At 40.4% G+C, this 16156-nt stretch overlaps 1 protein-coding gene across 3 annotated transcripts in view; it reads left to right on the forward strand.

Moving 5' to 3' along the window:
• The window catches only part of LOC131250996 (uncharacterized protein At2g38710), a 45946-nt gene extending 38467 nt beyond the window's left edge, over positions 1-7479 (forward strand). For 2 of the 3 annotated variants that reach the window (XM_058251443.1, XM_058251425.1), the window contains 3 exons: positions 4233-4347; positions 5084-5177; positions 6943-7479. In XM_058251443.1, coding sequence (XP_058107426.1) covers positions 4233-4347; positions 5084-5177; positions 6943-7145 — 412 coding nt within the window. In that variant the 3' untranslated portion in view covers positions 7146-7479. Of the gene's footprint in view, positions 1-4232; positions 4348-5083; positions 5178-6336; positions 6564-6942 lie in introns of those variants that run through there. The other variant, XM_058251435.1, reaches the window with a different exon arrangement.
• The last annotated feature ends 8677 nt before the right edge of the window (positions 7480-16156 follow it).

A 16156-nucleotide genomic window follows, 5' to 3' on the forward strand; every position in this document is an offset into this window, starting at 1 on the left:
CTTACAGTAGTTATATAGCTGGTGTGTGGTACACCAGCCAATCCGCTTCCGTCTGGATGTTACTAAGTTTCGTCGGCCCCACCATGATGCATGTGTTATATACATGCAGATCATTTTAGGTAATAAGCCCAAAAATAGGCAGATCCAAAGCTCGCGTGGACCACACTACAGAAAGTAGTAGGAACAATGATTCCTGCCGTTGAAACTTTACTAGGGCCCATAGTGATTTTTATTTGTCATCCACGTTGTTCATAAGATCACACGTACATGAATGAAGGTAAAACACAAAAATGACACCAATCTAAAACGTTTGTGGCCCCTAAGAATTTTTCACCGGTAGATGCTCAATTTACACTGTTTCCTATGGTGTGGTCCACTTAACTATTGGATATACTTCATCTTTGGGATCAAGCCCTAAAATTATCTGTGTTTATCCATGCCGTTCATTCATTTTTTCATATCATTTTAGGACATGAGCCAAAAAATTAGGCAGATCCAAATCTCATGTGGAGCACACCACAAAAATTGGTGGTGATCCAATGCCCACCATTAAAAAAAAAAAAATGGGGGTCAGGAAAGTTTTGGATGAAGCTGATACTTGTTTTTTCCCTTTCGTCTATGACTTTATGAGCTTATCAACGGGATGGATGGAAAATAAACATTATAGTGGGCCTTGGGAAGTATTTAATGGTGGGCTTTCGGTCACCACTGTTTCTTATGGTGTGGTCCAGTTAAAATGTGGATCAGTATTTAATGGTGGGCTTTCGGTCACCATAAATTAATCTTTAAAAACATATGAACAGTGTAGATAAAACACATATATCTTGGTATTGGTGAGACAGATCAAATGCTCAAGTGGAGCACAACAGAGGAAACATTGAGGACTGACTCCACACAGTTGAAAACCTCTTGGGGCTATAAAAGTTTTGGATCAAACTGATATTGATATGTATGTTTTTCTTGCGGTGTAGTCCACTTGAGATTTGGATATGCTTCATTATTGAGCCTATGCGCTCAAATGAGTTAGGAAAAAGGATGGACCGTGTGGATATACAACACATACATTAAGGTGGGCCCATGGTCAGGTGCCACCCACATTCCTATCCCTAGAAAACTTGCCAAGGTCCACCATATTGTTTTATTGAGCGTCACAAACCGTTGATCAAGGCCAAATCCTATTGGGTGAAGCCATGGCCATACTTAATATGTTCTCTTTGCTTAGATAAGGTGTCATTATTGGAGTGATTTCTTACGGCAGTGCATGCTTTTTGGGTCCCCGTTAAAAGAAAACTTTTTATGTAATGTATTCTTTTTACAATTTTTTATTCCTAAATATCCATATATGTGTATTTAGGTATGTCCTGAAGTTTCACTGAAAAATTATACACATTTTCCCATATTTCCCTATTTTCCCTCGCATTTCCAGTTATCTCCAATATTATCGTCGATAACGATATTATATCTTTATCTCCGGCCAGCGAAACTTGTAACGATACTGACAACTTGAACACTGGTGGAACCCAAATGAAGATGGATGGTGGCACATGTGGCATAATGGCACGTGCTACACAACATAAGATGGATGATGGAAAGTTGGAACACGCGGCACATTTGAGGCGTTTTTTACATTTGGGATCCAAGTGAAGATGGATGGTGGCACATGTGGCATAGTGTCACATGTGCTACACAATAGAAGATGGACAATGGAAAGTTGGCACATGCGGCACATGTGAGGTGCTTTGTATAAGGTCGATGGTGGCACATGCGGCACATGTGAGGCGCTTTGTATAAGGTGGATGGTGGCACATGTGGCTTATTGTTACGTGAATATGGACAATGGAAAGTTGGCTCATGCAGCACATTTGAGGCGGTATGTACATGTGGGGCCCATGTGAAGATTTCCATGGTGGTACATGTGGCATAGTGTCATGTCGCTCGTATGCTACAAAACGGAAAATGGACAATGGAAAGTTGGGACATGCAGCTCATTTGAGATGCTTTGTACATGTGGGGCCCTAGTGAAAATGGATGGTGGCACGTGTCGCACAATATAAAATGGATGATGGAACATTCGCACATGTGAGGTGATTACAGCTAGGTGGTGGCACTTGTGTTTATGAAGAGGGGCAGACTGAATTTGAAGTCTTGAGAAATTCATTTTCCTTCCAATTGTTTGTGGAAGAGGGGCAAACTGAATATGAACCAAATTCAGGGAGTTGAGAATTGTGATCAGAGTAAGGAAGGGGCAGGGATGGGAGCTGGGGCGTCCTAGAATTGGTGTCACAGACAACAGCTTCTGTCAGGGTAATATTGGGATAAGTAGGCGCACATGAAGATAATCAGTTGGAATATACGTGGTTTGGGATGTGCGCAAAAAAGACTTCAGATTTGGGATTTCTGCAGAAATTATAAAATTCAAATGGTCGCAGAAACAAAAATGTCAGTTATAGATAAGGTAATTGTGGACTCAGGGGGGGCGCTGGGTCTTCACGGTGGTATACAAACCGTACAAGGTTTGTACTGGAGGGTAGAATGATAGGTAAAGTCAAGGTTTGTATGGCAATAGCGAATTTCTATAACAGCTTCTGTCGAAGGAAAGCTGGCTTTATACCAAAGTTAGATAATTTGCATTTGATATCACATCAAATGAGGTGGTGGTTTCTTTAGAACAAGCTTTTTTTTTTTTTTTTCTTCCATAAGAAGTTAAGAATGTAATTGCCGATTTGGGTAGTGATACAGCACCCTGTCTGGATATTCCGATATCATTTTATCAAAAAATTTGGGAGATGGTTAAGGACGTGTTCGACTATGTGAATGAATTCTATGAAAATGGTTCTATTGCGTCAGAGTTAGGTGCTACTTTAATAACATTAATTCCAAAAAACAAAAAACAAAAAAACAAAAAAGAAAGAAGGGGTAGAGGGCTTGAAGGATTATAGGCCCATAAGTCTATTGGGAGGACCATACAAGATTCTAGCCAAGTCGTTGGCATCAAGGTTCAGAACGGTGTTAGGGGAGGTGATAAGATATCTAAATCTCAAGGGGCATTTGTGGTATGCCGACAAATGGTAGATAGTGCGCTTGTAGCTCATGAATGTAATAGAAGAGTTTCAAAAGGGGCAGTGTGCAAGTTGGACAAAGAAAAAGCCTATGATCAAGTGGATTGTGATTTTCTCGACTTCATGTTAGGATGCTTGGGATGTGGTGTCAGATGGAGAGCCTAGAATCAGGCGTGTGTCTAGTCGGCTCGATTTTCGATACTGGTTAACAGTTCCCTAAATGGATTCTTCTCATCTTCTATACAATTGAAACAAGGGGATCTATTGTCACCATATTTGTTTGTGGTGGTTATGGAAGCTTTGAGCAGAATGATTGGTAAGGGTATAGAGGTGGGTCTTTTGAGAGGTTTTAGCATAGACAATTCGGATTTCCAAATCACTCATCTTCAGTACGCGGATGATACCCTTCTATTATGTGAGGTAGATGCAACAATGGTGGACAATCTTCGAATGATTATAGTTTGCTTTGAAGTGGCCTCAGGGCGAAAAGTTAATACTTGCAATAGTGAGTTATTGGCAGTTGGCATCTCAAGGAAAGAGGCAAGCTCTTTCGCAAATATATTTGGGTGTAGGGAAGGTTCATTTCCATCTTACGTATTTGGGTCTCCCATTATGTTTGACTAAATGATGCAATTGCGTCACATCCCACACGTGTATGCTCCACACGTGCACAAGAAAGGGCCCACTTTCCATTTACACGCCAGCTGGGATAGTCCAAAGATGGGAGACTTTTGTGGATTCCCTCATCCATGATAGGGTCCATCAGATCAACTGTTGGGATCATTGAACCATTGACTTCGCATGTATGGACTCGGTGCTGAGGGATAAAATGTCGTGCGCTCAGTTTGAGGACTAGTTCATACTGCTGCTACCCTTTCAACCACAATTTCTGCTTGGAACCATTGGCTTTTTGTATGTATCCAAGAATCATGTACCATCTATTTTAACCCTCGGAAGGTTCACAGCCTTGTCATCTTGACTGTAGTTAGTTTTATATTCTTTTTAATCTACCATTTGATTTGGATTATCTACTAAACTTTGCACAGCCAGAAAGATGTTTCAGTGTTTTGAAAATCCTTTCACAGAGAGAGAGAGGTAACCAAATATTCTCTGCAAGTTGTTTCGGCTTTAGGTGTCTTTTCTGCCAACTTAATGACTTATATTGTCTTGCAGTGCTCTGAGGGACCGCCGGTTCCCTCCCATACAAGCCAAAGAATTGCCTTATTTAGAATGTACAGTTTCCATTCTGACTGATTATGAGACTGCTCTCCACTACCTCGATTGGGAGGTCTGTCTCTCTTTCGCTTCCCAAGCATTTCTTAGTTTTTGGCAATCAGATGGTTAAAGAAGTTAAAAGATTAAATCCTTTCAAATTAGTGGCAATCAGTTCAAGTAGCAAAATCCAGCAAACTGCAAAGTCAAATTTTACATTACCATCTTCTTTTTCTGACCTTCCCAGTAAAGTTGGGTAGCGCCCCCCAACATGCCACCACATTTGGCAACATGGAACATGGGTGAGATCCAAGATGTAGATAATGTGCATCCCACCTTGTAGGTGCCCTGGCAGAAACACATGGATGACTGAAAAACATGGACAAGGACTTTTAGCTGCCTGTTTGTTGAATAAACTGTGGCCTACCAGATGAGTAGAGGACTCGCCTGATTTTTGGGCCGGCGCATGTAGAGCATTGGACCTACCTGATGTACAGCTTGGATCTGTGAGTCATGCTCCATGTTGGCATATGCAGTCATTTGTGGACGAGCTGCTTTGTCACTCTCAGATTATTAAACCCTGATTAAGGAAGTAAAATTGAAAGTTTAGATCCTTATACTTTCATGGCACTCTAATGGGTATATGGAAGCAATGTTGAAGGTTATGTTGCCATTTTGCTGTTTCCTGTTGTGCTATATGTGATTGAAATGTTTTCACATGATTAATCTTGAAACTGACCTTAGTAGTGTCATTCATGTTAATTTCCTCATTAATTCACCTGTTTATCAAGTTAATTCTTCCCATATTGCAGATTGGAAAGCATGGACTTATCATTGAATTCACTGACCCTGATTATAACACAAGGCGCAGTGCGACATACTTGCCTGAGGTGGCTGCCCACGAAGGTATTCTCTGTTTCTGGTCAGGAGTTCTTACAAACCGCCATCTGCTTTCCTTCAGCTCCAAAGCTGATTTTCTCTCTGAATGCTGAAATGTCATGGTGGTTAAAAATTCAAATAAAGTTTGTTATTATCATATTTATATTTCTAGTGGGAGATTTGCTAATATCATTAATGAGAACAACAAGGTACAGGCCATTAACATGCATGCCACTGCATGTGCCAAGCTTATGGTTTTGAATGTCAGTATCGGTCAGCGATATGGCGTCGCGTATCGGTATCGGTCAGAATTTCTTTAAAGTAAAAAATATGGAAAAATATTAGAAAGATAGGAAAAATTGAGATATCTAAGAATATATCCTCTTTTTTTTTTGTGTGTGTGTGTGTGTTTTGACCATGTATTCAATGGTGTATCGGACCATTGTTAGATGAGAATGTTGTTTGTCGATTTTACTTATTAAAGGTAAAGTAAATGAGCCCTAATTGAACAAAAATCAAACATGATTTGGCGAATAATGGCCCATTACATTGGAAATACAACAAAAAGAAGAAAATATAAAAAAGAAAGTGAAGGTTTATCATTCTTTCCGATTTTTGCCATAATGTTCCACTTTGCTTCGATTTGTCGAATTCCATTCAAATAATATGTTTTGATTTCAAAATAGGTCTAGATCTAGCCTAAAATGAGTTTTTAAGATCCTTCCATAGTTGAAATGAAAAGAAGAAAATGAAATGTGAGTGAATTTTTGAAACAATAAAATTCAAAATTGGGGTTTTATGGGTGTATCGGCCGTATCAGCCTTGTATCGATGCTGATACGCCCCATATCGGCCAATACAGGCTGATATGAACCGATACGGGTCAGTTTTTTTGTATTGGGCCAATGTGACTCCGTGTTGTGGCCGATACATGATACGGAGTCATATTGGCCCGATACAGTTGTATCAGATGATATGATACTGATATTCATATCCAATGCCAAGCTAGCATGTAATCATCATAGCTATTCATGAGCAATGCTGCACCTTGCAGTTACCCTAGTCCCTAGCCCACAATATTAGAAACAAATGGACAGCTTTAAATATGCTTTGGGTTTCTTTTAAACTGTCCATTGGTTTGAACACCGGATCTCCTGATGTCTTGACTGCCTGATATTTTTTATCAGGGAAAATTCTTGGTCAGACCCATTTTGCCTGGTGGCTTGGATCTCACACCCATATGGTTGCAGCGTTAATGGCATGTAGGGGCTGCCTTATAGTCAACATGGGATTAACAAACTTCTCATGCATAGTCAAGATGTGAGAGTTGTTTCATTTGTGTTGAAATTGGAAAGCCAGTGTTTGTTTCCCATGATTCTGCGCATGTATTCAATCTTAAGTTTCGTTGAGTTCACACGAAGAAGTTAGTTGACAACCGAAAGAATATTACACCAAGACCTCAGTGTAGATAGTGGCGGCTCATCCACTGACACCTGATATACATGTGCGTCATTTCAGACTGTCCAAATCATGCCCTAAATAGAGCATATCCCGAAAATTCACACTGGTCAAATGATCCAGATGGTTGATAATCATGTGATTGGTGTGACGTTCAGTATATGTGCCATTCACAATGGGACTGATGATTTGGATGTGCTGGCTGAGTGGCCATCATTTTTTGAAATTGGTAACAAACTGCACATTGTTGTCCAGCCCAAAGAAATCCAAATCCTGATCGCATCATGCACTCCTGCCGTGTAAAGTTGCCATTTATTTCCTCTGGCTTGAAACAGGTTGGACAAAGATGGAGACGATTGACTCACTGATGCGCAAAGCTGCTTACAATGGTGCTATCACCGAGTCGCTTCGCAAGCGCGTCCGTCTGACACGGTACCAGAGCACACTCTACACCATGCACTACAGTGACTATGCCTCCTATGTTAAAAGAACGAGAGGGACAGTCCCTGCGGTTGCCAGTGCCAAGCCTAACCACTGATTTATCCAAACAGCTTCATTGTCCAATTCGAAATATTGGAAAGACTTATTGAAAGCAATGGTTGGGTGTGGAGGATCATGATATGGATTCCCACCCCCCTTGGCTCTTTAATCTGTCCCCATTGTTTCTTCAAATTGCATTGGAAGGAAGAAATATAAGAAACTCAGACAAACTGTATGTATGAAAACTCAGGTTTTAGCAGCTTTATAGAGCTGTATTATCTATCTGGATTTCAATTAAGCCTTTTTCTGTATGGAGTCGGAGGCCGCATCTCTGCAAATGTTCCTATTCAACTGCATGGAAAGGTATAAATATAATTCAACTGTGTGGAGAAGTTATTTGCCTCTTGTGGAAAATTATTCGACTTGGTATAAATATAATTCAACTGTGTGGAGAAGTTATTCAATTATATATAAAAGGTATTCAGCTGCCTGTTGGCCCACTGTGTTGTGTATGCCATGCAACCTGTTCATCAGATGAACCCCACCATGATGATGGGATGCCCAAAAATCAGGTCCATCCATTAGGTACGGTATGCTAGAAAACAATTTGACAAGTGTACAAAATCCACTAAATTAACAGTGTACCACATGATGGTTGGATCAGCCTGATTTTTGGGATGCCCCACTTTCATGGTTGTGGTTGGGATGGTAGGGTGACCCTTGTGGATGGGTTGAATGTCATACATAAGCAGTGGCTCAGCACATTTATTCTGCAAACATGCATTATAGGAGATCCGGCCTTGGGTGAATTATACGGACTTGTCTTATATAATTGGGTTAAGAGGCATGTACTTGCTAACATGTCAGTATGACAAAAGAAGCTATATTTAGAGCAAAAAAGAGGAGTTTCATAGATTCTAATGCTGGGGGGTGGGGGGAGCTCGGAAGTTGAAATGTTAGCTGCGATTCATTTTCAATTTCTAAGCATAAATATGTTTAGCATGGGACTCAGCCAAGTGATAATTGAGGTAGGGAGTTTGTAACAGCCGCACATGATGAACGGATTGGATGTCTTGCACCCTTCATAGTGGATCCATACTCGATCTAAAAGGTTTTTAATAACGGTGTTAGTGCGGACATCAGTGGTGCACCTTTCAGAGTATAATAGAGGAGGCGTTGTCGACAGAGTATCGGAGTGGATGAGTTAATATAGATGGATGCCGGGACCATTGGATCTATTTTCTGACACGCTACGAGTACCTTAGCAGTATAATCGCACCCTGACTGTAGGCTCACAGGGCGGATTTCACACCCTGTCACAGGTATTTTAGTTTTTTTTTTTTTTTTTTTGTTCCATCTTTTGTTATTTCCTTGTTTTAAGAGGCTTTAGTATACATTTTATTTTTCCTTGGCTTATATATGTACCGTGAGAAACCCTATTTTATTTAGTGAATAAATGAGAAGTCGTATGTTTTCTTATTCTTTTACCAAAGAGATTAGAGTTTTAATATTGGCCCTTGGGTGTTGAGGATTCCACTCCGGTTTCAGATTTTTCTTCTTTCTATATTTTCAAGTATAATAAAAGGTAAGAATCAGCCGTCTTCTTTTATTTGATGCTCTAGAATTCGTACTCTCTTTTATCTCGAACTCATCTCTTCTTCATATCTTTTGTTCCTCTTTAGATATTCATTTTTAGTTTGAATGGAAAAAAGGGATCTCTAGTAAGGAGAATCAGATCCAAACTTGATTGTGGACTGATTTATGCTAAATCAAGGATATCTCCATATCCCTATGTCATCCCTTTTTAATGTTTACGTGATTTTATGCTAAGGGGCATGATCTTGACGGAATGATATCATATCTGTGTTGAGATTTGCTTAATCGATGTGATTGATAACAATTAGCTGATTAATTTTATTATTTGAATATCTTCAACCTAATTATACATGCTTCTATAGTTAGGCCATCACATGTTCCTACATCAGTTTTGGAATCATAGTCAGATTTTAGTGTAGGTCGGTCTATCGACAGTCTCTCTTTGTCGGGAAAATTTACTAAAGAACCCTTTAACATAAATCATAAAAATCGTAGAGCTTTCGGGCACTCCACCCCTTGCATCGCCGACGAGCTGACCGCCTAGCTCGACCCGCTTACCGACTCTAAGAGGGAGATATATTTTGTTGAGTTTAGTTAGCCATTTTCCTTGGTTTTATTGAGTCCTCATATACATCTAGGTCATATAGGATAGTTTTAGGATAGTTGTATTGCATTGGTGTCATCATTACACACACACACACACACACACACACACACACACACACACACACACAAATATTCACATATAGATTTAGGACCCTTTACTTTTCATTCTTGGTGTATGCCCACACGCATTGGTCGTGGATTTAGTCTCCATTACACCATGTACCCTGATCAATTTGCCAAGGCTATTGATGACCTAATTATGAGAATGGATTAACAATTTTGAACATTGAGGGATGAGATCGAGCACCGCGCATCAGAATGGTAGGTTCACGCATTTAGAGGAGAGTTACGTGCTTAGAGGCTAGTACTCCAACAGCCACTGTAGGTGGTGCCTAGGTGATCCTCGACAATGGGGTTATCGATCAGTCCCAAGTTGTGGGCCCTGATCTGCCTAGGGATGGTTTGGGTGCAGGCCTGACAATAGACAAAATAGAGTATATCCATTATCACCCCCACACAATCGTGTTCATGTTCTTCCCACCCAATGGGAGGGCCATGGTGGGGTACGTCTTCAGCAACCTTAGAGATACCATGAGCACGAGAACCCTGTTGCTAGGGTCATGAAGGGCATAAATGTTGAATCCCCCAGTTTTGATGGGAGATTGGACCCCAAAGTTTTTTTTCGACCGATTAGCAGACATGTACTACTTCTTTGAATGGCATGGTCTGCCAAACCCACGGTGGGTCGAGTTTGCTATGATGAAATTGGTAGGCCAGCCAAAACTATATATTGGGGAAATGTGGAGCATCGCTGTGAGTGATCTGGAGATGGGCCCGTTCTCTTTTGAATTGAGATGAAAGGGTTATTGCGAGAGAAGTATGTTTCCATTTCTTACAGGTAGATGTTGTTACATCAATAACACACTTTGCGTCAAGAATCTATGAGGGTGATGGAATACATCGCCAATTTCAATGAACACATGATGAGGTGCGATGTGGATAAGGACTCTGCTGTGGTTCTCTCTTGTTTTCGTATGGGCCTCATGCCTGAGCTTCAGCGGGAGCTCACACTTCACATGGTCACCAGTCTGGAACATACTTACCAAGTGGTGCAGGAATTGGAGCATTGTGTGCGCCAATCCAATGTGAGGGGGCTTGATCTTCGACCTACTGTGCCTATAGTAGCTCTGCAGGGAGCGAGACCCTAGGTCAGAAATCAACCCAGAGCTTAACCTAGTACCCAGCCAGTTAACAAAAATCAAAGTAACAACACGGTTTTATTTATTTATTTATTGTTAGCTTGTTAGTACACACCCATGTCAGTACACAACACACACTCCATGTTAGCCACCCCCGCTAGGGATCGATACCAAGACCTCAAGTGTTGAAACGAGGTATCTCCACTCAGTCTGCCAGTTGAGCTATGGATCTGGGTGTAAAGTAACAACATGGTTGGACAAGTACTAGGCCCGTAATGCAAGGGCAATCCTACTGCTATGGTGGCATGGGTCACATCGCCGTGAAGTGTTTAGATAAGGGTGGGTGCATTGCCTTTGTTTCCAAACACTCCATAGAAGAAGTGACATATAAAGTTGATGGTGACTAGCATGATAAGGAGATCATTTCCCATCTGAGCCGGCTAGTGGTACTGAGGATGATACTATGGAGACTACCCCACTTACAGCGGTGAGGTGTGCCTTGACCTAGGTGAAGGAAAACGAAGATTGACGCATTGCCACTATACCACTAATTTTCCACACTTATGCCAAGTGTGGAGAAAAAGAGTAGCAAAATGATTATAGACAAAGGGAGTTGTGAGAATATAGTTTCCCCAGTTACTTTGAGTCGCCTGGGGTTGAAGTTAATCCCTCACCCCAACCCAAATAGAGTTTCTTGGGTAGATGCGACATCCCTCTCTGTGATCTAGCGATGCCTGGTTCCGATTGAGTTTTGACCATACAAGGATAACTTGTGGTGTGATGTGGTGGTCACAATGGATGTTGGTCATATCATCTTGGGAAGACCATAACTCTATATGATAAAGATGTCAATTTGGGTGTATGAATAATTGTGTGTTTAAGGATGACGGAAAGAAGCTTGTCTTGAACCCGCTCCCTCCCAAATTGACCACAGGAGTGAAAGATGTTGCATCCATAGGTGATCCTAAAGTCAAAGGGCGCCTCAGTCGAAGTCTCTCCACATCATAGATGCTAAGGAGCTTGAGAGAAACCAAGGCAGAGATTATGGTGTATGACCTACTAGCTAGGGAGAATATACCTAAAGTTGTTATGGGGATATCCAAGGAGGTTCGTCTGGTCCTATAGGAGTTTCGGGATGTCTTCCTTGAGGACCTTCCAAACGAGCTTCCACTGGTGCGAGGCATTCAACATGCGATGGATCTTGTCCTAGGGGCGACCCTACCAAACCTCCCTCACTACAGAATGAACCCCACCGATCATGTCGAGTTAAAGAGGTAAGTGGATGAATTGCTTTAAAAAGGATTTATTTGTGAGAGTCTGAGCCCGTGTGCCGTACCGCACTTCTTATGCCCAAGAAAGGTGGCGCGTAGCGCATGTGTCGATAGTAGAGACATAAATAAGATCACTGTCAAGTATCAGTTTCTCATCCCAAGTCTTGATGACATGCTTGACACGATGGCCACCTCTATTATCTTTTCGAAAATTGACCTCAAGAGTGGTTATCACCAAATTCATGTTCGCCTGAGAAATGAATGGAAATTGCCTTTAAGATGAAGGATGGGCTATACAAGTGGCTAGTTATGTCATTCGAGTTAACCAATGCTCAAAATATGTTTATGAGGATGATGACCCAAGTGTTGTGACCCTTTATGGGCAAGTTTTTAGTTGTGTACTTCGATGATTTATCCTCATTTATAGTATGTCCCTTAGTCAGCACATCGAGCACTTGAGGCAGGTTTGTAACACCTTGTGCGCAAAAAAGCTTTTGTGAACCTTAAGAAGTGTTCCTTCTTGACCTCTCGAGTTATTTTCGTAGGGTTCGTTGTGTCGTCAGAGGGTATGTCTGCAAACCGTGAGAAATTCAAAGCCATTGTCAATTGGCCTGAGCCAAGTACCATACACGACGTGCGAAGCTTTCACGGCCTAGCTACGTTCTATCGGTGGTTCATCCATGGATTTAGCTCGATTATGGCTCCCATCACATATTGCATACGAAAAGAGGAGATTCAATAGACTAAAGCCACACGCAGGCTTTCTCATAAATTAAGAAGAAAATGATGAAAGCGCCAGTCATGCATTTACCTGACTTTACCAAAGTGTTTGAGGTAGCATGTGACGCGTCCGAAATTGCCATAAGTAGAGTATTAAGACAAGAGAGACACCATGTGACCTTTTTCAGTTAGAAGCTGAATGAGGCTAAACAATGCTACTCCACTTATGACAAGGAGTTCTATGTGATTGTGCAATCATTGCGCTATTGGCGGCATTATTTATTACCATAAGAATTCGTCTTGTTATTTGATCATGAGGCTTTGAAATATTTGAGTTCTCAAAAAAAGTTGAGCCCTAGGCATGCCAAGTGTGCACAATTTCTTTAAGAGTACACATTTGTACTTAAGCACAATGCTAGAAAAGAGTATTGGTTGCTAACGCACTTGGCCGTTTTGTCTTGATGCTATAGTTCATGAACATTTAAGTTATAGGCTTTGAGCAACTCAAAGGTGAGTACTCAAACTGTTCTGAGTTTGGGATCATTTATGCGTCATCATCTAGTGACCCGCCCTCAAGAAGTGCGGAGTTCGTCCTTACAAATGGATATTTTTTTTAGAGAGGACAAGCTCTGTATCCCACGCATATCCCTTTGTGATTTTCTACTTTTGGAGCTGCATACTGGAAGGATGACAAGTTACTTTGGTTGAGATAAAACAGTTGTCCTTATACTCCTTTGCTAGTTCTACATGCCCTGTGGCAAGATGTCAGTATAGACTTCATGCTTGAGTTTCACAAGACTATTCGTAAGCATGATTCCATACTCGTGGTTGTTGATCGATTTTCTAAGATGACCCATTTCCTACCTTGTTATAAGACCTCATATGCCTCCCATGTTGCTAAGTTATTCTTTCAGGAGGTTGTGCGAATTCACGAAGTACCTAAATCCACCGTGTTTGATAGAGATGCTAGATTTACTAGTTATTTTTGAAAGACTCTCTGATATCTTTTGGGTCTCTTCAACCTGATTATACATGTATCTATGGTTAAGCCATCACTTGTCCTTGCAGCACGTATACTATCTAAACCCTTCTCCATTGTGTAGCATACTTGATAAATTATCAGCCTAAATTTTTTTGGGTCCTATGAGAACAACACAACTTATGTATCAACCATTGCACTCTGATATGTATAAATGTCTTTGCAGGTGTAATCCCTTAACTCCATGATATGAAACATGGGATTTTTACTAGTTAAAAAAAGGGGGACTAGTTGTAAACCTTTTACAAACCCAACCCCCAATCCCCTCCAAAATGTGTTATAAGGGCTCCCGTATGGAGGGGTGCATTTACTTCCATATTGCATCTCACATGATGACCTCAAAACAATTGAACCTAAGATGCACCATTTGGTCGTTTATAAAATCAATGGTTCAGATCAGCGGTGGACTAGACGGTGAAGATTGTTTAGATAAACAGATCCGGTCAATAAATTGCACCGATCTATCCAATCTCACAATATGATCATTGCAATTTTCACATGGCATCCAGTGCAATTTGTGCAGACTGGACGGTTATAGAATTAGGGGGGTTGGGTTGGGTTGGGGTGGGGTGGGGTGGGGTGGGGTGGTAGTAATAATGAATTGCATACTGTTGTCTGATTTGATTTAGGTTTCTTATGCGTAAGCAATGCGAATGAAGATGTGATTGCGATTAGCCTTGGATGTGAATCAATGAACCGAGTATTCGTTCTCACCATTAGTTGCAATCAGTCCTTAATAAACAACTAACCTGATTATTGAGTCGTCCATGAATCCTCATCATCTAATCCAGATGCACAGCGTTTGGATTTAGAGTCTTCAGGTCAATCCAACATGGATGCCACTGATTCAACTGGATCCAACCCAGATATCACTGAGTCAACTAGACCAAGCTGCATGTCAAATGCTATATATATATATATATATATATATATATATATATATATATATATATATATATATATATATATAGAGAGAGAGAGAGAGAGAGAGAGAGAGAGAGAGAGAGAGAGAGAGAGAGGCTCACACAATTAGTTGGACCATTCAAATTGGTCCAACTAGCCATGCATTGAATTAAAAAACACTTCTTTTTATTCACATATAATGCCTCCTTATGAGAGGGTACATGGCATCAAGTTTTATATAGGAACAGTAGGAACACATGTCACATATTCAGTTCGTTTATCAAATAAGAAATATTAATTCAATTTTATTTGCAAAATATTAGTAAATAATACCAATCACTTCAGCCACACATGCAAGTTGAATCTTCTAACAATCCAATTTTTTTGTAGAAGAATATCTTACTATTAATTACAGAAAAATAATATTTTATATATTTCACATGCTTATATACTTATAAGGGACCATAATAACTGTTTAATGGACCAGATTTGTTACACATGATAGATTTCTCTAATAAATCACAAGCGCATAACTTCTCTAAATATTCCATTTTCTTTTATTACTATCTTCCTGCTCTTTCTCTCTCTTCATTTAATCTCGAGAAATTTACCACTGTGGACCCCACCTTTTATCCAGTAGTTTTATGAAGCAAATGAAACTTAACTTACCAACTTAGACTTGCACGTACGGACAACCATTTTTAGGATGAAAATACCCCTCCTTTTCACTGCGGTTGTCCATTTCCAGTAAGAAAGACAAAAAACCCATTTTCTATGGCCCCCTTCCTTATCAGCATTGGATTGCATCCTCTCCATCCAGCAGCATTTTGTCATCTTCTGAAAATGGCCGGTCCAATGAAGAAAGCATGCACCACAGGTATTATATTTTAATATATTGCCTGTTTGATGAAGCTCGCATCTAGGCTTTTGGTTCAGCTATGTATACATCATCCGATGAACATAATGGATTACAAATAAAACATCATTGTGGGGCGTAGCAAGTGAAATCAGATTGCATACTGAGTTACCAGTACGCTCCTATCATGCTGAGTAAACTCAGTTGGGCCCACCTTGAATGTATCTAGTATATCCACGCCGTCCATCCATTTACCACGGGAAACAGTGGGGATAATGATTTCCACCGTTGAAACCATAGTAGACTCAACAGTGATGTTTGTTTGTTATCAAACCTGTTCATAAGATCATACAGATATGGATTAATAGAAAACACAATTATAAGCTTGATCCAAAACTTCTGTGGCCCCTAAGAAATTTTCAACAATAGAAGTTCAATTCAAAAATTTCATGTGGTGTGGTCCATTTGAACATTGGATATGTTTAGATTTTTGGGCTCAAGTCATGAAATTATCTGTTAAGTTTGCCCCTCTCAATTTCTTGTTTGGCCTTACTCAATTTTCAGTTTGCCCGCTGAATTTCATGTTTGCCCCGCAGAAATTCAAGTTTGCCCCATTGAATTTCATGTTTGCCCTGTTGAAATTCAAGTTTGCCCTGCTAAATTTCATGTTTGCCTCGCTTAAATTCAAGTTTGCCCCGCTCAATTTCATGTTTGCCATGCTGAATTTTAAGTTTGCTCCACTGAATTTCAAGTTTGCCCCGCTGAATTTCATGTTTGTCCCGCTAATTTTCTAGTTTGCCCCGCTCAATTTCTAGTTTGCTCTGCTGAATTTCATGTTTGCCCCACTGAATTTCATGTTTGCCCTGCTGATTTTCTAGT

Source organism: Magnolia sinica, chromosome 1 (assembly GCF_029962835.1).
Source record: "Magnolia sinica isolate HGM2019 chromosome 1, MsV1, whole genome shotgun sequence".
NCBI classification, from domain to species: Eukaryota; Viridiplantae; Streptophyta; class Magnoliopsida; order Magnoliales; family Magnoliaceae; genus Magnolia; species Magnolia sinica.